We start from the raw sequence: 22,832 nt of genomic DNA, 5'->3' as shown, positions 1-22,832 counted from the left end.
TTTTTTTTCTCACCCAAAGGGTGTAAAAGATAAGACAGATAAAAATGAGAAATTCTGCACATAGTTTACTTTCATTCAACATTGCAATGCAAAAAGGGAGCGAGCGGCTACAAACCAGATTTTGTATTGAACGTATAGGACCATCGATTGACCTCAGATTTGTAACATGGCTATTATATAATAAATATCACAATATAAATGCATCCATTTAGCTTATTAACAGTCCTTTTGTTTACACATTTACACATCTTACCTCAGGAATCAAAGATGGACGGGGGCCAGTTTGTGAGTAATCACCTCAAATTCATAATTATTTATATTTTAAGTAATTATTACCAGAATGGAAACTATTATTGATCTATTTTGGCAGTGATACAACACCACCCTTGACAATCACGGTAATTCTAATATATATTTCATAGTAGATCCAAAATATCTGGATGATAATATTTCATTTAAAGATAGAATATTTTTTTGTTTTAATTAATGAAAAACTAGCATCTTAATCTCATTGAAGTGCTTACGTGTGTGTTGAAACTAAATTGTCTTTGGAGTCTTACATCTACCGCCATTTGCATATTTCAGACTACTTTACATGATGCTTTTTAACATGATCGTCCTTCTATATATGGGAATCCCATCACATCTATGAACAAATAAGCATCTCATAGATAAATATTTGGCACGTCATTTCCTAGCATCAAAACAAAAAAAAACTACTGGTACTGGAATTGTTGGTATGACACGTCGGCTCGATTTGCATAAATGTGCATGTGGGCCACGAGAGCGAGTGTCTCTACCGCGTGCGGTGGTGTCGGACTGTTAAATGGCCGCGTTGTGGCGTTCACACCCACGAGTCCAGCGGCGGAGGTTTGTTATCCATGAGGCCCACGGCGGGCCTGCCAGCTCGGATGAAGTGTTTCCTCTCGCTTATCGCCTGCGCGGGGGTGGGAGGGACAGATATGCAAACGTTATTGGACGTGGCGTAAACAAACAGGCTTGGCGACACAATAGTGCATTAGCAGCAGTCGTATGCAAAAACATGTTGGTGCCTTGAGATACAAATTTTAATTTATTCCGTGACCATGCACAAAACACAAGGATTATTTTTTTTCCACTGGAATGAATTTCTCCCGCAAATTGGGTAGTTTAAAGAGAGTTAATACCACTCCAAAATATTACACTTTATAAAAAAAGTAAAAAGATGACAATTAAAGTGAATTAAAAAAAAAAAATTGTCACAGTGCATCAATTGAAAAATCAAGCTACATTTTTGTCTGCTTATCAGTGCGGCACTGATATTATTCTTTAATATTCCATTCTTTATAGAGGATAAAGAATATATGATTGAGAGTACTGTAACATTGTCTGTTTACATGTGTTGCTTCATCATTTGTGTTCAACCTAATGGGTCCAACAGTGTAACAAAAATACTATTTGAAGTTAGCATTAAGATAACGGACTGCCATTTGGTTGAACAAAGGAAAAAAAAAAATTCTAGCTATGGTTAGTATAAAAACAAAAACTCATAAGTGGAGTCACTCATATCTCAAGGCACCACTGCAAATGGAAATTTGGTATGATAAACAATAAATTATTTACCGGAAGAGGATCTCTTTCAACAACAGGTGCCATTCCATCTTCCACTCTGTCATTTGGCTCTAAAGTGCTGGAAAACACATCTGAAAAACAAATGTGGTGCATCGGAATAATGTACTAGTAGTTGCGATAAATAGGAATAAGCCATTTTATGGCATTTTGGTGTTGTTGTTAGGTTTTGTTTGATTTAATATAAATGCCCAAAGTTGTTTTGAATGCCTTAATACCATGACATGTGACTTACTCCCACTTCTGAACTCTGGCAAGCAGCCAGTCCAGTGCTAACACGTCTGTGCATCAGTGACCTTGCTTTCACGCCTCCCTAATAACTTCAGCCCCCCATCTGGTCTGTTTGAACTCCGCTTTCTCAGTGCTCATTTCGCTTTGGTGGAAGATTATCAAATATTTGATATTCATGAAAAAGCTGACCTTGGGATTTGTCCATGAGAGGCAAAGTGATGTCATCGCCGCTTTGCTTCACACTTTTTTTTTTCGTCACTGCGGTTGTTGTCGGCTTTGGAAGAAAAAAAAAATATCATAAAAAAGCACTTTTGGTGTATTTACAATAAAGAAGACTTTACGTTATTTATTACAGAAAATTGAGTTTTTAATGGCTTGTGATTTGCCGAGTGCTTTCAAGAGTGAACTGTTTAAAATTGCGCAACAATATTATGGATCCATTAATACCTTAAAGTGGCTTTTATTCCAGCCCGCCTTGTTGAGGGTGTTCCTCAGGTCCTTGTAGGTCCAGATAGTCTGAAGCACATGGGAGGCTGCCCTGGTTTCACGTGTTGATTGACTGAATCAACAAAAAAAAGCATTTATCACCCGGCTAAAACGAAAAACCCTCATGAATGGTTCACCTGGACCTGCTGATGGCCACCAGTTTCTGGATGGCGTGTCCGTGAATAAGCGCCCTGGCGTTCTCCTGGCTGTCAGTGATGATCTCGTGAATGGTGTTGAGGAGCGACACCACCGTGTCCCCTTCCAGATTTTTGGCTGGTCGCTGTTGGCCGCACGGCAGGTTGGCCACCAGGTCCCTCAGGGCGTAGCTGCCTACACAACAGTGAGATGAAAAAACATTTTCAAGAGTGCACACAGACTCAAAATAAAATTTCCAATCGTTAATTCAATAATTAATAATAATCATCATTTAATCATAATGATTTAATTGAGCCAATTCAATAGAAGCTAGCTAACTAGCAAACTAAGAACTAGCTCACAAATATTATGTCCACTGGTGCCGCAGGCATGAATATAAATATATTTATGAACATAAATCCTAGGAAGAAGACCTCCCGGCACTTACCTATGAGATCTTTATTCCGTCTATCCATGGCCAGATTACGGAGGGCGATGGCGACCGCTCGCACCACCTTGTCCACGTCGGAGCGCAGCAGCTCCACCAGGATGGGCAGACCTTTCTCTTTTCGCACAGTGGCTCGAATGTAGCTGGACCACTATGAAGAGAAAAGCTAGTTCGAAGGCAACTCGTTGGTATGTGGAGAAGCAAGCGTGCGCTTACGGTCCAGTGGCCGGCGGCGAGGTTCTGCAAGGCTCCGGCGGCTGCCTCCAAGGTGTTGGCATTGTGACTGCAGCCGAGTAAAGACAGGTAAAGTCTCACCACCTCGGGCTGGTACAGCATCTTCAAACCTGCATTTTTTTATTATGTAAAAAAAAAAAGATAAATCATTTGAATTTTTTTCCACCTCGAACAAAGGTATCATTTTTTTTATCGGGTTACTCCTGCTCACAAATGGCCGTTGGTAATAGACACTTCTGCTTGCTTGCCAAACAAACAAGTGCAACATGTTTGATTTACATCGGCGGGGCCTCAGCGTGGGATGACATCTGCACTCATCTCATTCCAGACACATTTTAACACGACAAAAGATATTTGAACAATAAACTAAGGGGTGGAAATTGCAGTATATGGACGAGGCCGGGGCGGGGGGGGGGATAGTGGTGGTCTTTCAGCTGCCGGGTCGTTCCGTTGCAGTAATGCAAGTGTCCTCGAGCGGGGCAGGTGCTGAGGCGTGGTCTTGCATTTCAACGAGTTCTCGCTCGCAGCTCACCGCAGCGCCATGCATACAAAGCAAACAAGCGAGCCGGCCGGCCGGCACCGTCTGTGTTTGATAGTCACCTACTGTACAAAGGTGACGATAGTTATTATAATATTTAAATATGCGGTGTGGAATTCTCTTTTGCTTCCCACACAGATAAAATAAAATGTCAGAAAATGGAAAATATATAAGAAAAATGTACTAACCATGGCTGAACCACTCCTCTGAAGAGCGTGAAAGAAAGAAAAGACAAATGTTAAGAGATTAGAGTGGACGCTAAACATTCGATAGAAACTCTCAGTGCTTATATGCCTTAATTAAAAGACATTATTATTGACAATCTATGACGTCATTACTTTCCCCATCATTAAGTAATCTAATTTTGTCTGACCTCTATCAAGACAGAGGACAGGCACACATTAAGGAAATGACTTTACACTGTAAGAAAAAAAAAAAAAAAAAAAAAAAGAAGTTGCGTGAATTCAAAATTGTATATATACATTTTTTTTTTTTTCTTTATATTTTTTATTCAAATTAACATTATTCCAACCACAAAAACCTCATACTATGCTATTACTGAAGTGAAGAAACAACAAGATGTGCCCCCCTGCAGTTTGGCAAATGAATTTCCCGGAAGCGTGGAATAATAATGGCAATCAATGTTATGGCCTGCACCAACCTTTAGGTCTTTTCCCTCCAAAGCAGTCAGCCTCGTTGTTCTTCTTCCGGTGTGGCGCCACCGACCTCATAATCTGCGTGACGTGAGGTTCCTGCAGGCGCTCTACACCCGGCACCTCCTTATGCACGTGGTAGGAAAGGTTTCGCAGGATGCACACGCAGTTTTCCACCGACTAAAAAGGGGAAGATAAGGGACAAGAAGAATTGTCCTCTGTTAACCGTCGTCAATGAAATGTCTCGTTAATTTGCCTTCCTGCAGCATGGCGATATAGCGCCTGCCTGCTTGCGTGCATGCGTGCAGAGCACATTGCACTTGGCAGCCTTGGCGCATAGTCTCAATTAACTTGATGGAGTGTGATGCTTTAATGACACATAAAAGTAATGCTTCCTGACTTAGAGCCAATAGGATTTTAACATTTGCCCCCCCTCCCCTCCCACCCCTCTGGTAGCTCGCATCCAAAACAACATCACTGCAATGAGATGTGACACTTCCTGCCCCCCTTCCGAGCCCCTTCTTTCATTCTCTGGCATCAACTTCCATCATTTGCTAGCCAACTATTAAAGAAGCAAATGTCCATACTAGAGTAAGAATCAAACGATGACCCAGTAAATGGTCAATTTTGCCAGCTACTTCATCTATCCTCCATTTTCTTGTCCTCTTTAGAGCAGAGGTGAGCTGGAGGCTAAACCAGCTGGCTGTTCACAAGACAAAATGGACGCCAACCCATATGTCATCGGGTACTGATGAAGGCTGCCGATACCAACCACCGATACTGACATCAAGTAAGCGCTGAGGGAGATAGAGGGGGACGCGGCGGCACTGATTTATTTCAACATGAATCTTTATCATCGTTTTTGGTATCCCCAGTGAATTTTTTTTGTCGACCGACCTTGTTGTCCGTGTCCTTGTTGAGTACAGCTGAGTGGAGGGCGTGCAGGAGTGCATCCACGAGTCCTTTGCACTCCCTGAGCCGCTGTCGGGCCTCGGCTCCGTCCGAGCTGACGTTCCTACGGCGACGACATAGTCTTTCATCAAAAGCGTTCGCCTCCGAGAAAATCCTTATCCATCACAAAAATTTAACGGCCGCATATTATTTATTGCTCGCAGGCAAGCCAAGGTTACCGCAGACATCCCGACGTGTTCTTGAAAACGGTGGTCCACTCGGCGCTGTGTCGCTTTGACGGCTCGCAGGGTTCTCGTCTCCAGCCCGAATGGGGTATGATGATTTCTTCGTTGAGCGTTTGCAGGCCGTGGTTGATGACCGTCATCTTGAGGGGTTCGTGCGATGAGAGGTTCCACAAGGTACCTGGAAGCCAAGAAGATAAAACGCTTGTGGATACGAGTGACTCAACCTACGAGTTTTTCACGATACTAAAATTGTACCTGTGACCAATTCTTTGACCTCCATGCTGCTCGTCTTCCTCAGCAGTCGGACCAAAGCCTGGATGCCGTCGCAGTTCCTAATAGCCATTTTGTTGTTGTGGTCCTTCCCGTAAGATATGTTCCGCAGCGCTCCACATGCCTTGCGGTGAACTTCGGGTTTAGGGTGGTCCAACAGGTCCACCAACATGGGCACCCCATTGAGTTGGCGGACCTCCTGTTTGATGCGGTCGTTCTCGTAGCACAGGTGCTGCAGGTAAGCGGCGGCGTTGGACTTGACTGGATCCATGGGGTGACCCAGCATGGAGATGACCTCGTGGAGGTTGGGGTCCCTCCAGCGGGGGTCCCTGCGGATGCTGTCCAGGCTCACCATGCTGCTGCGCTTGTGGGGAAATTGCAAGGTCTGCGCTCGGCACATGGCCTGGAAGAAAGGGTTCAGGTTGCCCTCCAGCTGCGCCATGAAGGCTTCGTCGTAGCCGCTTCTTGAGGAACACAAAAATAGATTCATCCAACAACACGTTGATAGTCAGACCTATTGATAAATATGTGGGGATGTGACAAACCTGGTTCTCGAGGGCTCCCTCAGGAGCTCCATGGTGGTAATGGGCCTCAAGTTGTGAATCCCTCCCAAAGTGGCGTAAGTCGCCGCCGGGTGATCGTTCCTCATGTCTACGGCGTTGTCCGACTGATTCCCGTCGTTGCCCGTCGGGCTGCTGAATCCCGCCGGAGCGTAGCTGTCCCTCAGGAAGGGCAACGTGAAGTGCGCCCCAGGTTGGAAGTTCTTATTTGGCCAGTAGCCGCGGAGGGCGCTGCTGCCACGGGACAGGCTGCCGTAGCCGGCGCGTAAATCCCCTCCGGAGGCTCTGTAGCCCTCAGGGAGGGCGTAAAGCCGGTTGTCCGGGTTGGCAGGCTGAGGGTCTGTAGTCTGGGGAACCGGCTGAGTGGCTGTTGTGATGGGTGCGTGAGAAGGTTCAATGTCAGGAATCGGCTCCTCTGCGGGGGGGTTATGCTCAACTCGGACTGGCGCATCTAACGGATGAAGGTTCAGCTCTTCTGGCTTCTGGTCAACTTCCTGATCCGCAGCCTTCAACTCCTACAAACCCAGAAATGTTACAGGTGGGCAAAGTGTGGAGCGGGAGCCACATAAGGTCCACTCCATTCCGTAATCTGGCCCACCGGATTTTCATTAGCAAGAGTCTTAATGTCTTTTTTGAGAAATTTTATTATTCATGAATAATTAATGAGTTCACTTTTTAAATATTTTTTAATTAAAAAATGAAATTGAATTATCTTGCTTGTTCATTTTGCATGCACACTTTAATTTTTTTTTTTTAATCATTAATTAAATGCCTAACTGATGTGTCTGTTTTAAAAATCCAATATGCCCCTTGACCCCAAAAATTTACATAGTTCAACATAGGAAACTTGCAATGGCACATTTGAACTGTACCGTGAGCTCCTGCTTATTTCCCATAGCGACAATCTCATCTCATCATCTTGCCTCGCTTAATGCGTGCTCCCGTTAATTAATGAGACCCTCTCTGCTGCCAAGGAGTAATGACCCCATCTTAATTGAAAATAAGTTTATGTTTGAATCTAATGAAAATGTCAAGGTCCAGCCAATGTTCCATAGACGATGAAAATGGACAAATATGTCTGCTTTTAGATTTTGATTGCCGGGTGAATGCTTTGCTTTTACACCAGTTGGTTGCTATGACCACCAGCGGGGGTCTTAATTAGTCTCAGTGAAAAGTCATTTTATTGTACTTTACTCATATGTTACAAAATATTAACGGGAAGGAAATGACGTCAACAAAAGTGGACTTTAATCCGGTTTAAGGAACTTGAATTAAGTTCAGTCCAATTTAGTTAAAGTGGTTGGACTGAATAAATTGAAGTGAATTGTATTAAAGTTGATTTTGATTTCAAATGCAATCAGTCATGAGTGAGCGAGCGAGCGGGCGGGCGGCTCACCTCTACGTCGGTCTGCAGGGGTGTGTCAGCCTCGGTGGAGCTATCGTTGGTGGAAGTCATGGCGGAGGCGACGGACGTGTCCACTTCGTCGTTGTTGTTGTTGTTGGTTGACGGCAAATCGGCCGCCATATGTTTCACCTGCGAGGGTGACAATGCAGGAGGCCCCTCTGAGCTCTCCTCCTAAACACACACACATGGATGAGCAGTTGAGGGATGACAGCTCAGCAGCATTTGAAACCTTCCCTGTCAGCACAAACACATTTTGCAATCGGACGGATAAACATTGGGAAAGTGGTGTTCTTCCTTTTAGAGGCATAACAAGCTATTACTGAACTTTCATACCGAAAGCGTACAAACGTGTCCTTTCGCTGCACTTTGCCAAACTTTGCACAGTGATTCGGCTGAGCACATTTCTTTTCTTTTGATAGCAATTCAAAATGACAGGAAACGTCTAGCAGGGCTGCGAGAAAAGAAAAATAATATCTTTTTGGTTTTTTTTTATCCCAAAGAAATAGCCAAGCAACTATAGAGCAACGTTTGCACGGTTTGACTTCAACTGACTCATCCTTGTTCTGGGGAATGAATGTGAAAACCCCGCTTTTTTTTTTTTTTTCAAGAAAGTAGAAGATGATTTATTTGGTGGTTTATCACAATTGAAGGCCCATTAAAAATGAAGCACCTGAGGAAAAAAATGGAATTAAAAAAGTCTTTGCACATTATGTTTTTTATAGGTCCAGTTAAATTAATCAATTAATTAATTGTGTCTACCGATGAGGATTTAGAAAATCCTAGTCCATCAATGTTAAATAGGTGTCACTTTTTGTTTTTTTCGTGATGTGTATGTGGGAGGAAAACTTCTTTGGAGCACTAACGAGTTCATCCTTATCTGATTGTCTGCTCCACTCATTTCACTCTTGACAGCCTTTTGATTGCATCCATTGAATATCGAGGACAAATGATCCATGACACCATTACGGTGAGGGATGATTAAATGTAGTAAACGTAGAGTCTAAGATATCATTTCCCGGACAAATGTGAAAAGAAATAACACCTGACAGCTCCATAAGAAATATGCTGCATTGATTTTATATTAAGGCTTAGTGCTATCCATCCAGCAGATGGAGCTGTGGCGGGGGAAAATAACTGACTCTGTTTTTATATGGATTTAAATTTAATACAAGCAGGCACAGCACAGGTGAGCAGTGGCCCACCATTTTGGATTTTGACCTGTTTTACTGCTTTGTTTGTGTCTTGCGATTGGCTCGTGACCAATCCAGGAAGTCTGCCATTTTTGTCACCTAAAGTCAGCTAAGGTCAATTGAAAATGCTAAAAGCATCGGTGTCAAACATGAGGCACGAGGGCCAGATTCGGTCCGCCACATCATTTATCGTGGCCCATGAAAGCAAATCATGTGTGTCGACTTTAAATTGGTAACTGCCAAAAATCAGCAAAAAAAATCTGATTTTTTCCTACGCTCCAGCACAAGGCCAACCCTAATGAGGACAAACTATGGAAAAAAAAATGTCTGGCTTTATCATGAGACTGTTCAGTGTGAGGTTTGCTGCCAGAGAAAACAGATTGGAGGTGGTCATAAAAATTAAATAAAACAAAATCTCACTGGTCACAAGCAGATTAATGTGAAATTCATCATTTATATGCACAGAGGCGCAATAGAGTGCACAAGCGTGTGGCTAAAATGCTAAAAGCTAATCCAATCCACCAATTCCGCTCCCTCTCTCATTCTCTTCCTCGCTTCGCGGCTCTAAAGTGGCCAACTCAACTCTGCTGCATGACAAAAAAAGAACACAAGAGCTTTCACTTCTTCCTTTCATCCCCTCAACCCAAATGTGGAGTATCTTGTAACCATCAGACCCAAAAAACCTCCGAGGGTTGTTTGATTGGGTATTTTATGAGGGGGAAGGAAAAAAAATCATCTGTAGACGGGATGATGAGGGATTGGTGGGGCGATAACGTCTGGTCAGACAAGGGCCCCTCTTGTCCCCTCGGACTGATGAGTCAAGCTCCGGAGGGGACGCCGGGCCAGCTCTGAGTCAAAGCTTATTCAAATAAGCCACTGCAGCGTCACTAAAAAGTCCAAACAGGTCGAGACAATCCCTCACAATCTGACGAGAACTCGGAAAAATCAAGTGGTGGGGAAAAATCAATCACATTTTTTTCCCCTCCGGCTCAATATTATGATTTAACGTGATTATTTTTCCAAGTCCTCTTCATGTATTTTTTAACCAATACAAAGATAAGCATTAGTCTGCCATTGCTGATGCTGATGAGGGAAAATTCGGAGGATTTTTATTGAAACCAGCTGCAGCAAGTCTATTAGATAAACTTTTAGTATGCAGCTCAAGGGCATGGCTAACATATATAAACTCCAGAGTCAGCATAAATCCTGAAGAAAAACTCGTGCATATTAGCTTGAACAGTCGGTCATGGTGTCATTGTTCATTTCACTCAAGCGTGATGATGTCACAACTTGTTTCCTTGCGCCGCCATCCGTTGTCGAGCGACGTACACGCCTCCAACGTAACAATGCGGGAATTCGGAAACAAAATTGGACCTTGAATGCCTCGTGGGGAAGCAAAGGATCTGTCGTCTAATATGCCGTGAAATTAATTAGAAAAAGCTACAATGCATTTCATGAGAAATTCATTAAATGAAGAATTGTGGAAAATTGCCTTTGCAGTCAGTAATTATTATGTTGGCAATTTAACTCAAATCTACTAGAAAAGAAGAAAATGACTAAAGATTAGCAGGAAATAATAAAAATGATTTTTTTAATTGAATTAAAAAGTAAATACAAAAATCCCAATCAAATGTACTGCACTTTAAATAAAATTTTCAAAAATAAATCAAAAATAAAAATAAATAAAAGAAGAAATTAAAATTAAAAAAGATATATTAGTACATTTTAATCCTAAGCATTCCAAGTCGCAACATAAATGATACGTACTGCCATCACAGCCCACTCCATACCCCAACACACATACAATGGCGTCTTTTTCTGCCCTCCGTGAGCCAAAAGCCAGTAAAAGTTGCCATTGTTGCCACTTTGCTTGTCTTGCCCTCAAATAGTTAAATGCGGCATGGTCAGATTTAATGTGATCCATCATGGCAGCACACTCACACTCATCTAGTGCATGTGTGTGCACTATTTTATTCCTCCTTTCCATCTCTACCTATTGGGGCAACATTTCATGACACAATTAAAGATCAGCACCCTGTATTTCTTTATGCGCTCTGCACACACATACACACTCACACACACAGTTGATGAAGATGTGAGCATCATGCCCTCCTCCTCCTCCTCCTCATGCAACACAAGGAGACTGCATCGAACAGCAGGCAATTGACGCCTCCTGCATGACAGCGGCACAATACACGCTCCCATCTCTGCAGGAGAGGAAGAGGAGGACACACACACACACACGTACGTACCTCCTTGACTTGTGCAGGCATGGTGGAACCTCCTTCCGCTCTCCCTTGCAGATTGATGCACGAGGTGCCTCCTCCTCCTCCTCTTCCTCCTTCGCTCCTCTGCCTAATTCCTGCCTGTGAGCATGTGAGGCAGTTCAAACATCATCCAGTGCACACAAACGCACACACACACCCTCCCTCTCTGCTGCACACCCTCCCTCAGCAGTACACACACTTTGCAGGCAGACGCAAAGGCATGCACACATTTTGTCCAACACAAATGTGAAGGGGTGGGAGTTAGGGGACCCCACCTCCTCCACCCCCCCCCCACCTCCCTTCTTGATATGAGCTGCAGTTAATGCGTGCGCTATTAGCAAGGTGCTGAATCCACAGTGTGGAATGGCTCAGGGTGAGTGCAAAAAAATAACCTACCCTGCAATCTGCTCACACACACATAGGAGCAATCAAATTCACACACACAATTACACATACTTACACACTCACTAACACACACAAGCTTCCCGAAGGGTTCGCAAGCAGATGCAGCTGGCGCCCCGGAGATGCCCGCTCTAGTTTGGTTGCGAGGCAGCGAGGATGAACATGGCAACTTGCATCCATGGAGAGGAAACACAACTTGCACTACGGTCATCCCACGCATATTCTCCAACCACGATTCACAAACTCACTTATTCACATTTTTTTCTATCTGAAATCCCAACATCAAAAGCACTGTCTATCTAAGAATTAGAGTCAATGCCTTAACAATAGCCCACTAGCTTAAGGCTAGCACAATTGACATGCTAATTGGTTAGCGTTGATAGTTGCGTTTTATAATCAATAGAGGCATATATTCTTTATCCTCTGGGAAAAATTGCAAGCATCGTACAGAGTTACTTAAAATACAAGAAGTGCTATTCTTCTGTTAGTGTCTGGAGAATTTGCATAATACTGCCTCCAGTATCTTATTTAATTTTTTTCTCATCAAAAAAAGCAAACTCAGTCAAACATGCCTGTTTAGATCAAGAGACAAGCGTACCAAAACTTTTGTCAATATGATCACACTCGATCACAAATGAGCATTTTCCATATGTGCAGTGGAATGTTTCCACTGGAATTTGTCGGATTTGTGAAAAGAAATGTTTTGCACGCCTCCCCAATCCTTAAAAAAGATGAAGGGCATGTCAAGCTCTATATTTGCTGTAGTTCTTTTTGATTCAGGGACAAGCAGACTACATGCACAAATGTGTCTTTTGCTTCTTGTGCTTTTTCTTCTCCTTTCACTGGAATGACAAAACACGGAGAATTGCATGCAATTGATCTTTTGTTTCTCACACTCGGCATTGTGCTTATCATCATCAAAACACATTTATTTGAACAGAAGAAAAGCACATTAGAATTTGATGGCGGGCAGAGGCCCTCACCATTAAAATGCTACATTTCTTTTCCAATTTTCCACACTGCAGTATAGCCGTTCACTATCAATATTTATCATTATAATAACTTTGAAAAAAAATACATCATACTCACCATGCAGAGATGCTGACGCAGATGAAGCAGGACTCCACTCTTGTGCAAACTAGCTGTAAACATGCTGCTCTGAAAGTACCCCAAATTCTATTTCCGTGTTGAAACAAGCAAATCAGCAACGTTATTGATTAACCTAGCCTCATAAAGTCAACTTTTTCTCGAAAAGTATTGAAACAAATAAAATTCATCATCATCAAAAGTATACCTTGAAAATGAATGCGCGCATTCAACCAATCAGCGCTATTTAACCGAACCAATCAGAGGCTATAAAAATGCTGACGTCACTCTACGCTTATTAAAAATAAGAATAAAGATATCAAATGAAGTGAAAGTGCAAAAGTGAGTGGAACTTTAGGCACTATTAATCTATATATACCATATCCAACGTATCATATTTATCTGTGTATATAAAATATGATACATATTTTCTCATTATGTATCAGCCGAGTGTAACAAGTGCATGATGACAATCTGCCAGCGAATAACTGCAACATCAGAGCGCAGTTTAATGGCGATGAAAAGCCCACACAGACTCCGCAGGGTCTTTCTCATTCTTTTCTTTCCTGTGGACCCAGTGTAGATTTTTGTCCTAATTAAACCAACGCACACATACACACAATGCCCTTGCTCTGCTGTGCTGTGCTCAGGCTGGCATGAACAACTGAGGCTGTTAACACACACAAACACACAACAATCAGCGAGTGTGCACTTTCATATGAGGCCACTGCTGCATATTAACACTGCAGAAGGTCATACTTGGCTTGAATACACCAAAAGGTCCCACTGTATATTTTAGTAGGTAGGAAAAATATTACATCTTAATTGCTTTGATTTGTCGCATTCAAGCGTGTTTTTAATGCAGCTTTGTGTTGTGTGATGGGGGAAGAGGGGAGATGCAGGGAAATGACAATCAAGCATATCAATGAGCCCTGAGCAAAGCAGTCAGCCGCCCAAATCTAGGTCAGCGAGCGGTATCTACACACTTTTTAGTGGGGGGACTTGTTACAGGAGGAAAATCAAAGGTGTTTTTTTCTTTTAAGGGAGTCAAATGTTACTATATTGAGGATTGATGAGATTGGAAATAGCCTACTTTTAGTTGAGCTCACTGCAGCCTTCACTTACAATGTATTTATTTCAAATATTTGCTCACAATTCAAAGCATAAAAAAGTCATTTGAGCAGCGGCTTGAGTGCTAAAACAATATATATTGATAAAAGTCATTATATTAGTTTCTTTTTTGTTTTCCATATGTCCATTTTGTTCAATACTTTATGGCTGCTACACGACATTCCCTCAAATGTCCACAAGAGGGAGACAAATGCCAACTTCTAAAACTGCAACAATAGCATTACGAATAGAAAAAAATACATTATTTATACAATTGGAATTTCATTGAGTATAAATTGCAATTCTGTATTGTAATTTTTACTTTATCAGGTCAATCTTAGAGCCAATAGGAAAGATTAATCATAATTTCAACGTAATGGTGATCATTTTTCGACTGCATTTAAACTCTGAAAACATGAAAAGTAAAACCAAAAAATGAGTTACATAATTTTTATTATTCATATAAACAACTATCAAATTCTATGGATTGGGAGACAACAAAAAAGCAATATCAAAACACATAAAAAAAGATTGTATTCTCTCTGTATTAGAGACTCGCGCAGTAATTTTTTTTTTTTTTTTGGTCCAGCAATTCATCTTTTTACCATCAAAGTTCTGAGCTCATTAACTACCAAGAGACTCCATATTCTCAGTTCCAGTGGGATACCAGAAAGATCGAGACACGGCCGTGGAGCCTTTTCTGCAAGACTACAAAAGAGGTCGACCCCCGCCTCCAGGATTCTTATACTCTTGGCCTCCCACCCACAAGGGGGCAGACTGTATGTGGCTCTCTGGCCTTAAGAATGTCATAGATAAGAAGATGCCCAGCCAGGAGGAAAGGTCACAGTGACAGAACGGCCTAGCTAAATTCCCCAACCTAATTATTAAGAGCCCTAATCTAACACTGACAAATGATGATATATTTTCTTCACTCACAAACACTGCACGGATTATTCCTTGACAACATTAGAAGCAGTTTTACTCACGAGTCCTTCCCCTCAGTGGAGGTGGTGAGCGAGGAGCGTTTGGCCGTCCCGTAGAGTGCGTAAGGAGGCGTGGAGGAGGTGGGTAAACGGGGCAGAGTGCATGTGGAGGGAGGGGCAGGCGGTCTTTCGGAGGGCGGGTACCCAGCTGAGGAGCGTGGTTTGGGTCCTCGGGCGAGCGACGATGTGGATGCTGAGGAGAGGGGCGACGTCCTGGGGCCGTACCCCAGGAGGCCCGTGCTCATCAGGAACTCCCGGGAGCCGTATGCCGGTGGAGTGGGTCCCCGGGCGCCCTGAGGCTGCCCGGGATCCAGCGGTAGACTCCGCCGGCAGGGGATGTCGTAGACGCTGGCATCCGGTCCGTACAAAGCTTGGGATCGGACGTGCAGGCGCAGCATCCGCTCTCTCTCCTCCATCTCACGCCTTTCATGAATGGACGCCATGAGTGCCTTAGAGAGGCCATCGATTCGAGACGACGTGGCGGGGACGGCGATGGTCCCGTCCCTGAGGCTGTCTCGGAGACTTTGGGTTTTCAGGGGCAGACTCGCCGGGCTGAGATCCCTGGAGATGAGGCCCTGGAAAGCTGGCGAAGGCTCTCTTTGGATGAATCCCGGGAATGAAGGGGAGGGGTCTCTGGATGAGAGACCGTGCTGAGAAGGCGACGAGTCTCTGGGCTGCGGGGAATGTCGGGCCACACCCACAAAGACTGGACTATACGAGTGAGGGCCGCGCTGCACTGCCCCGACGTCGGAACCCAGGCTCATAAAATATCCCACCGCAGGGGGCCCTCTGTGGGGGCGACACTGGGGGTCCACAGTCGTGATGAGGTTTTCATAGGAGCCGCCGCTGCCAGCGTTATGATTAGCCTGCGACTTGGCGCCCACGTGCCGGCCGCCCTGTTTGAGGCTGAGTGAACGCGAACTGAGCGTCATGGCCCCAGAGAGGGTGGCGGCCTGCAAGGGGGGCAAGGAAGGGGGTAACGCTCCCCTGGAAGGACTTCCGTTGGTGTTCAAGCGGAGGTCAGGACCTTTGTTGTCTCCCGGAGCCTCTGAGGTCTTCAGTAGCTACACATTGAGATTGGACATATTGTTAAGATTGCAACCATGCAGAGTTAGAACCAATCCCAGCTGATGTTTGGAGGAGAGGATCAAAAAATAACTCAAACTAAAAAGGTGGGTCAAATGAGTAACCCATAAAACAAGACAAAAATAGGGATTGTAACATTTCCACTACCAAAGACAGCTGGGAATGGCTCGAGTTTATTCACAACACTGATGATAAAGCGGGACAGAAAATGGACAGACCTGCTCCGGAGGAATGGGCGACGATCCTCGGGAAATGGCCTCCAAGACTGGTCGCAGCTGAGGCACAGTGGGAATGGAGACGGGGATGATGGCTTTGGTGTGCAGGACCATCTCTGAAGACAGGAAGAAAAAAAAATATGAACAGGAATGTACAGCACAAAAGGCCTTGCTGACTTTGTACCTTCCATGACGGCGAGGTGACTTTTCAGCAACCCGTGTTCTGGTTTAGGCGGCAAAGGGGGCGGACTTTTCTGTGTTTCCGGTCCGGCGGTGGCTCGGCTATGTTTGCCGTTGTCGCTCACTTTGACCGACAGCCTGTCGAGCTCTGGTCTCAGGAATGGAGGCTGAATGTGAATCACAGACTTTTTGCGAGGCCTGGCTGAATACCTAGAGATCAAAACGGTCCTTGCTATAGTCTCACTCCATATAATATTGCGAGATTTTGAATGTGGTACCTTGGAGAGATGGGACTGCACACCAGGTACTCCAAATTGTTACAGCAACCACGCGTGAACGGATTTGGTCCTCCATGAAACTTCCCGGTGACCTGTGGAAACATCAAAATCACAAATGAGCTTCTCAGAACTAAAGTTGTTGCCTATATTTTGACATTGTAGAATAAATCAGGCTTTAGTTCCACTTCTGACATATAGGGGGCAGTCGACTATTGTACTCAGCACTTCTAGTCCATATTTAAATAGCTGCCTACATAACAATAAGGGCTGACTTGTTCATTGGTGGTGCGTCCCCGTGACACCAGGAATAGATGGAAGCCCGTCAGGCCCAGAACAGGGAGAAGAAACAGGCCCGATATGCTGATCACGACCAAACTGTTTGGACCACCGTTAAGGGAAAAAACTGTTTAGTGAGGTGTGGCAGAGTTGAGTTGTCCTCCACGTGACAGCGGCAAGGATACGTGACAGTGCAGTGCAGCTTCCACAGCTGGTCCGTGTGGTGCAGCACAAAGACCAGGCCCAGGCTGAACACGCAAACCATGTGACCAGTGAGGGACAACAGGAAGAGGAAGAAGTAGCGGTAGTTGCGCCTCCCGATGCAGTTGTTCACCCACGGACAGTGGTGGTCAAAATCCTGCAGTGGATTGGAAACAACTTTTTTTTTTTAATATCACCAACCCACCTCTCTGAGAAATTGAATTTCTAGCGAGGCTCCAAAGTACGGGAGCAAAGGATTAACCTGATTAATGACATCGCTAACTCTCTCTCTCCCCTCATCACGCTCTACCCATCATTCAAAACAGAAATACTTTTTATTGATTTATTCCCTAAAAACAACATACAAGCCTACCGTGCCTCTTTAAAAAAATAATAATTGATTATCGCTACACCACAAGCATCCTCCATTTTTTGTTGTCATTAACAACCTTGAATATTCCTCATTTCAAAAATTGATTAATCGAATCTGTAGACCGATACATTACGTCGATGAGTGATACGTTACGATGCAATACGATAAAATGGTGAAAAGCAAAAAATCTTAATAATAATAATAAATACATGACTTGACCGACCTCCACGCAGCGATCGCACACGCTGCAATGCGAACATCGCGGCGGTCTGTAGAAGTGACACGAAGCGCACCACTTCATCCGCACTTGGATGCCCCTCACATCCACGTTCTTGTAAAGAGGTGCCCGGAACTCATCATCCTTATCTTCATCCTCATTGGCTGCCGGTTGCCAAAAAAAAGACAACGTTCAACATATGACACCACAGTTGGGTTTTGCATGAGTTTGTTCACACACCCATCGGAAGAACACCGGCGTCCATGAACGTCGCCATGGTGAAGTTGGCGAGCACGAAAAGGAAAAGGACGGCGCAGCACGGCGGCACGGCAGGGCAGAAGGTCACTGCTAGCCACGGGCATCTGCAAATTCATATAAAAACACAAACAATATTTTAAAGAAGCCTAACATCTACCCAAACTGGAAAATCCATACAAAAATTAAATATATTTGAAAGAAACCTAACATTTACCCAAAATGGCAGTTTCAGATCAAAATGGCCGACTTCCAATTTGAATAGAAATCAGTTCCCCACAATGTGTTGACAAAAGTGTATCCATCCCCACTCAGGTTAAGTTTAACTCAACAAAGACTACGTGAGGATAATCTTTATCCCATTTATTCCCACGGCAGCAGCGGCGGATCCAAAAAGTAATTGTTTACAGTGAAAGCTAAGCGAGTATTAGCGCGTGTTCATCACTGCTCCCACATCACGGGGATTACCCAGGGACCCTCCGGGCTGCGGCGACACAATTATTTTCACTGCAGATTAATCTGTTGATTATATGCTAATTGCTTATCGAGGCGCTTTTTGTCTCATGGATTAAAAATAAAGTAAACAACGATTAACAAAAGTGATAAAATACATGCCTACTGTATTGAGTATTGCCCGTTGCTTTATTTTTGTGGCGTGTACATGCAAGTACTTTGATGATGTCACCAGCGTGTGAGATTAGACGGCGGATCTGAGTAATCAGGTTACACAGTGGGGAGTACGAAAAGAACCTTCCGGGAATGTTCGTATAACTGAGATGAATAAAGTGGCGAAAATAGTTGAAACCACAATCAAAGTGTTCAGTACTGTTAAGCAGCTGTCAATCAATCTGAAGGGAACGTGGGTTATATGGGATGGGGGTGCAGGTAAAGGAGGGTAAAACAGCGGGGGAGGGGTCCCCATTGCTGATGCCATGCCAGATGCAAACCCACTAATCCCCCCCTCCTTCCCCACCGGATTATCAACTCTGGATTACAGGCCCTTTCTGACAGTCCATTGTGGAATCCTCACAGTGGATCTGTCGTCTATACGGCATATATACGCTTTCCTATACATCATTGCTCATTCATTTTTTTGGGGGGAAGCGGATTCATCCATTCAACTAAGGCTGCATGACGTCATCAAAATTGAAAAATAAAAGCCACAATTAATTATTACATGATAAAATTCAAATTTGTACACAAAAGTGACCCCAATCAAATGATTTGTATTGCCGCTCGTGCTCGACCGTTAACTAATTGGATCACGTTGTGACAAATCATTGGACTGATTTCTTGAGGACCAGATTACAATGAGGATGGACGGACGCCACTGGGCCCACCCGGAGACCATCTGGACCGCGGGAGGGACACTTCATTACACCAACAAGACAAGCCGCACCTAATGAAAAGAGCCCGGCTGCCGGAGCTGTATTAAATCACACACACACACACTCACGCAGTGTAAGCTGCTCACGTCGCCCTCATCCCCACAGTGGGTCAGTGGCACAGCAGACAGTCAGTCGAGCTGCAAGTTGGTCAAATAGTATCGCTCTTACATTAATGACATCACTGTTGGATGACACACTCATGCACACCGTCCAGTTCATATTAGCGGCTAATTCAGAATACACACATTAACGATTATCCTCATGGTGCAACCCTGACTCTATTCTCTCACTTGCTTCCTAAAAGGGTTTAACTAAAGCCAGAAGCAAAGGAATTATGTTTCCTATTTCCTTTTTATTCTGGGTGGGGTGGGCAGTAATATTAAAAAGGAGTTCAAGGTCTGCAGAACAAAAGCAGGAAGAGTTAAGAGGAAGGCTGCTTTTTTTTTTTTTTTTTTTTTTTACTAAGACATCTGTTGAAACAGAGAGGAGGGGGTTGTGGGAAAGTGCAGATTTAACAAAAATCTACAAGCAATTATATTTGCATCTGCACCAAAGTCAAAGACTCCAGCCTCAACTTTTCCCAGATGAAGGGGGGTGGACAGATCAGATCCTAATCCTTCTGCATTCCCAACCTGCTGTCATGCTTCAATGTAAAAAGGCCTGGACATATTGTATATGTATAAGAGAAAGTGGGGCAGTTCAAAGGTCACTCCCGAGTGGAGCTGGAGAGGTTGGACAATTCATTCACTAAGCCAAAAGCGACTACATCCATTTCTTTGTAGCGGTTAATCTCCATGTTTAAAGATAAATGTAACAAGACAGATTTGAAATGGATCATAAGTGGGGTCACAAAGGTCATTCAGAATTTGGCCCATGTAACTTTCAATTGATTAGCAATTGATCATTTTCAAACGAATACTCACAGGGCCAAAGGTACCAAATGCACAAACCCGAATCTTGTTAACACACACCACAAGTGAACTCTTTCCAAGCTCCCACCACAAATAGGTCAAAATACAGCTCCGAGGAATGATTACAACCTTTATACCAACTGTCACAGTTCAAACGTGTTGAAATGTGCATGTAAAAAGGCGAGCTGCGACAGACTGATGGGAAAATTTTGATCAGTAAAAGTGTGCTACATAGCTGTGGGTCCTCAGGGCGACCCGCTGACAGCCAACCGGGTCAGTTTCACGGCACACAGGCGGCATATGCTCCTTTTTGGATGGGGGGCACGTGATAATTATTCATCCATCCACCCTCAGATTTTACAAACCCCTGCTTCATTTGAATTGGAACGAGAGAAGCGAGCTGGTTGTTGTGTCGTGTGCTTGTGTTAATATTAAAGCTGGGGTGCAAAACTAATTGACTGGATCTCTATTATAACTTATATTAGGACAGAGAAAGGAGAAGCAAAGAGGATTTTATATATTAGTTCATAAAAGTTTTTTTTAAAGAACATGTTTTGCAAAAGTTTCCAAGGTTTACAGTCCAATTTGGTGTTTTTAGTACTCCACAGGGGGTCTACTCCAGAAAAATGCAATAGAGTTAGTTTCCCACAAAAAAAAAATCCACTGTACTTGATGATATCAATTTAAAATACACACAAGAGTGAAATTGATGCAGCCTGCACGGCCAATGGCTCAACACCCTTAAATCACTTTTGCAAGAATAACCAAGTGAGTCACTTACGTGAAGACGAAGAAGAGTGAAGTGGAGCCCACCAGGAGGCAGGCGGCCGTGCACACCGGGATGAAGGCGGACGCTCGGAGCGAGTCGCCGCCGCCGCCGCTGCTGTTGGCAATCCTATGCGTCCGCTCCATCCTCCGTCTTCTCAAGTCTCAGACCGGCCGGCGTGTGGATAAAGTCCCTCAAACAACAATACAGACATGTTTAAACGCGTTCCGGTAGGAATGAGCAGGGGAGAAAAAAAGGAGGTCGTGAAAAGCGGGGGATGAGAGAAAGGCGACTGCCTGTGCGCACGCTCGCTCCCTCCGGATTCATGCCTCCAGCGGAGCGGGCACGTTGCCTCCGGCTCAGCCCGAAGGTGGAGCTTTCACTCGCGGGTGACGTGAAAGTTTACCACGCAACACTGCTCTTCCAGCCTCCGATGTGTTATTTTTATTGACTGGGAAAAAAAATCTGTGTTTTTATATATAACTCCCTCAGGATAAAAATGTGTTTGGGTTGACATAATTCACGGCATAAAAGTTGAAAGCAAAATGATGCATAAAATGGATTGCACTGACGTATTTTGCAAATTAACAATCAATCGGGTTTTTTTTTTGCAAGTATATTGATTGATATTTTGCTTAATTTTTTGACACATTAAGAAATAAACATGACTTGGGCCACGATGTAAAGATAAGCACTTTGAATTTAGGTTATGAATGTCAGTGTTTTTGATTGTGTTCCAGCCTTGCTGTGACCTGTTCCGATCTGTCATCACAAAATGATTCTCCCTCAGGTCAAAGCCACCTTAGGGTGTGTTCACAACAAGCTGATTGGTGCAAAGGTGTCTCCTGCTCGTCTATAAAAGTCCAAAAGTCGGATTCCAATCTATCCTTCCGAGACATTCAGCTGTGTGGAAAGCATGGACACAGAGGAGTTGGTTGAATCAATTATCCGAGCACTCATGTTTCTGGCGGGGATCATCGGGAACAACTGGTTGGCCATCAGCTCCATCCCTTCCAAGAGATCGGCCATCTGCACCAACGATCTTTTGTTCATCAACTTGGCAGTGTCCAACCTCATCACCAACTACCTGGTGGACCTTCCCGACACCATCGCCGACTTTGCTGGTCGCTGGTTCCTAGGCAAGGCCTACTGCGGCGTCTTCCGCTTCTGCGCGGACCTGTCGGAGACCAGCAGCATCTTCACCACCTTCTTCATTAGCGCTTTCTGGCATCAGAAGCTGGTGGGCTCTCTGAAACGGGGCGGCGCCCCCGTGAAGATGGACAACGTGGGCCTGGTGATGGTCTTGCTGGTCGGGAGCTGGCTCACAGCTTTGGCTTTTAGCGTGCCGCATTTTTTCTTTGTGAGCGTGGAGGCGACCAACGAGAGCGGGGAAGATTGTATAGATGTCTTCCCGGATGCCATCACCAAACAAACCTACGAGGTGTTCTACCTGATGCTGGCCAACGCCCTTCCCCTTGCCGGGATGGTCATCGCCAGCGGTCAGATCGTGATGACGTTGCTCAAGAACCAGCAGCGAATCCGGTGTCGCAACACCGAACTCGGCAAGGAGAAAGCTCACGTCGGGAGAGTCGCCGGGCCGAGCGCCGCCTCATCCTGCACAGAAACCGCCAACGCCTCCGGAGCTCCACCCAAGCTGTCCATGATGCTATCAGGGAAGCCCAACGCCAGCTCTCAAGTGCGTGCGGCCAAAAGCGTGGTGGCGGTGGCCAGCGTTTTCCTGGTGTGCTGGTTGACTCATCTGCTGCTTCGCATCACCAATAACTTCCACACCTCCTCGCTGGTGGTGGAGGTGGCCAGCTACATCGCGGCCTCCTACACCTGCATCATACCATACATATTCCTGCACGGAGTCAAAAAGCTCATATGCTCATGCAAGAGATAGAAAAAAAAATCTGGATCAACTCATCCTCATTCTGATGCTGT

The 22,832-nt window shown here is 44.5% G+C and overlaps 3 protein-coding genes across 5 annotated transcripts; 1 reads left to right on the top strand and 2 right to left on the bottom strand.

Moving 5' to 3' along the window:
- Positions 1–45: 45 nt before the first annotated feature.
- On the bottom strand, positions 46–12,779 carry LOC148389655 (splicing regulator ARVCF-like). Of its 2 annotated transcripts, none has more exons than XM_088392629.1 (16): positions 12,653–12,779; positions 11,147–11,260; positions 7,696–7,875; positions 6,285–6,814; positions 5,725–6,203; positions 5,464–5,647; positions 5,231–5,348; positions 4,342–4,513; positions 3,869–3,886; positions 3,125–3,252; positions 2,909–3,059; positions 2,463–2,655; positions 2,287–2,398; positions 2,029–2,113; positions 1,603–1,682; positions 46–937 (listed from the first exon to the last, which is right to left on the bottom strand). In XM_088392629.1, exons 1-16 carry the CDS (start codon positions 12,713–12,715, stop codon positions 845–847), a joined length of 2,700 nt encoding a protein of 899 aa, XP_088248755.1. In that variant the 5' UTR covers positions 12,716–12,779; the 3' UTR covers positions 46–844. The 2 variants fall into 2 exon arrangements, with proteins under 2 accessions (XP_088248755.1, XP_088248756.1); XM_088392630.1 differs by having other exon boundaries at positions 5,725–6,200.
- A 1,416-nt stretch (positions 12,780–14,195) lies between these two features.
- On the bottom strand, positions 14,196–22,769 carry zdhhc8a (zDHHC palmitoyltransferase 8a). Of its 2 annotated transcripts, none has more exons than XM_088391450.1 (9): positions 20,904–22,769; positions 17,809–17,930; positions 17,575–17,732; positions 16,963–17,135; positions 16,756–16,876; positions 16,502–16,593; positions 16,228–16,433; positions 16,047–16,159; positions 14,196–15,806 (listed from the first exon to the last, which is right to left on the bottom strand). In XM_088391450.1, exons 1-9 carry the CDS (start codon positions 21,032–21,034, stop codon positions 14,742–14,744), a joined length of 2,181 nt encoding a protein of 726 aa, XP_088247576.1. In that variant the 5' UTR covers positions 21,035–22,769; the 3' UTR covers positions 14,196–14,741. The 2 variants fall into 2 exon arrangements, with proteins under 2 accessions (XP_088247576.1, XP_088247577.1); XM_088391451.1 differs by having other exon boundaries at positions 16,774–16,876.
- On the top strand, positions 21,495–22,794 carry ora5 (olfactory receptor class A related 5). Its single transcript, XM_088391452.1, has one exon. It carries the CDS (start codon positions 21,805–21,807, stop codon positions 22,789–22,791), a length of 987 nt encoding a protein of 328 aa, XP_088247578.1. The 5' UTR covers positions 21,495–21,804; the 3' UTR covers positions 22,792–22,794.
- Positions 22,795–22,832: the final 38 nt, after the last annotated feature.

Source organism: Syngnathus floridae, chromosome 12 (assembly GCF_059516105.1).
Source record: "Syngnathus floridae isolate MCC-2025c chromosome 12, RoL_Sflo_1.0, whole genome shotgun sequence".
Lineage (NCBI taxonomy): Eukaryota > Metazoa > Chordata > Actinopteri > Syngnathiformes > Syngnathidae > Syngnathus > Syngnathus floridae.
Note: the sequence above shows the minus strand (reverse complement) of the source record. Positions and strands in the feature narration are given on the sequence as shown.

Bases quoted from the DNA above. Each gene is read 5' to 3' on its own strand.
- LOC148389655 (XM_088392629.1), bottom strand. From the start codon at position 12,715: ATGTTTACAGCTAGTTTGCACAAGAGTGGAGTCCTGCTTCATCTGCGT. The intron at 7,876-11,146 runs GTACGTACGTGT...GTGTGTGTTTAG, and splicing joins TGCCTGCACAAGTCAAGGAG to GAGGAGAGCTCAGAGGGGCC. The intron at 2,399-2,462 runs GTGAACCATTCA...TTGTTGATTCAG, and splicing joins GTGGCCATCAGCAGGTCCAG to TCAATCAACACGTGAAACCA.
- ora5 (XM_088391452.1), top strand. From the start codon at position 21,805: ATGGACACAGAGGAGTTGGTTGAATCAATTATCCGAGCACTCATGTTT.
- zdhhc8a (XM_088391450.1), bottom strand. From the start codon at position 21,034: ATGGAGCGGACGCATAGGATTGCCAACAGCAGCGGCGGCGGCGGCGAC. The intron at 17,733-17,808 runs GTGTGTGAACAA...GGCAACCGGCAG, and splicing joins CGCCGGTGTTCTTCCGATGG to CCAATGAGGATGAAGATAAG. The intron at 16,877-16,962 runs GTATCCTTGCCG...TGGTCCAAACAG, and splicing joins AAGCTGCACTGCACTGTCAC to TTTGGTCGTGATCAGCATAT.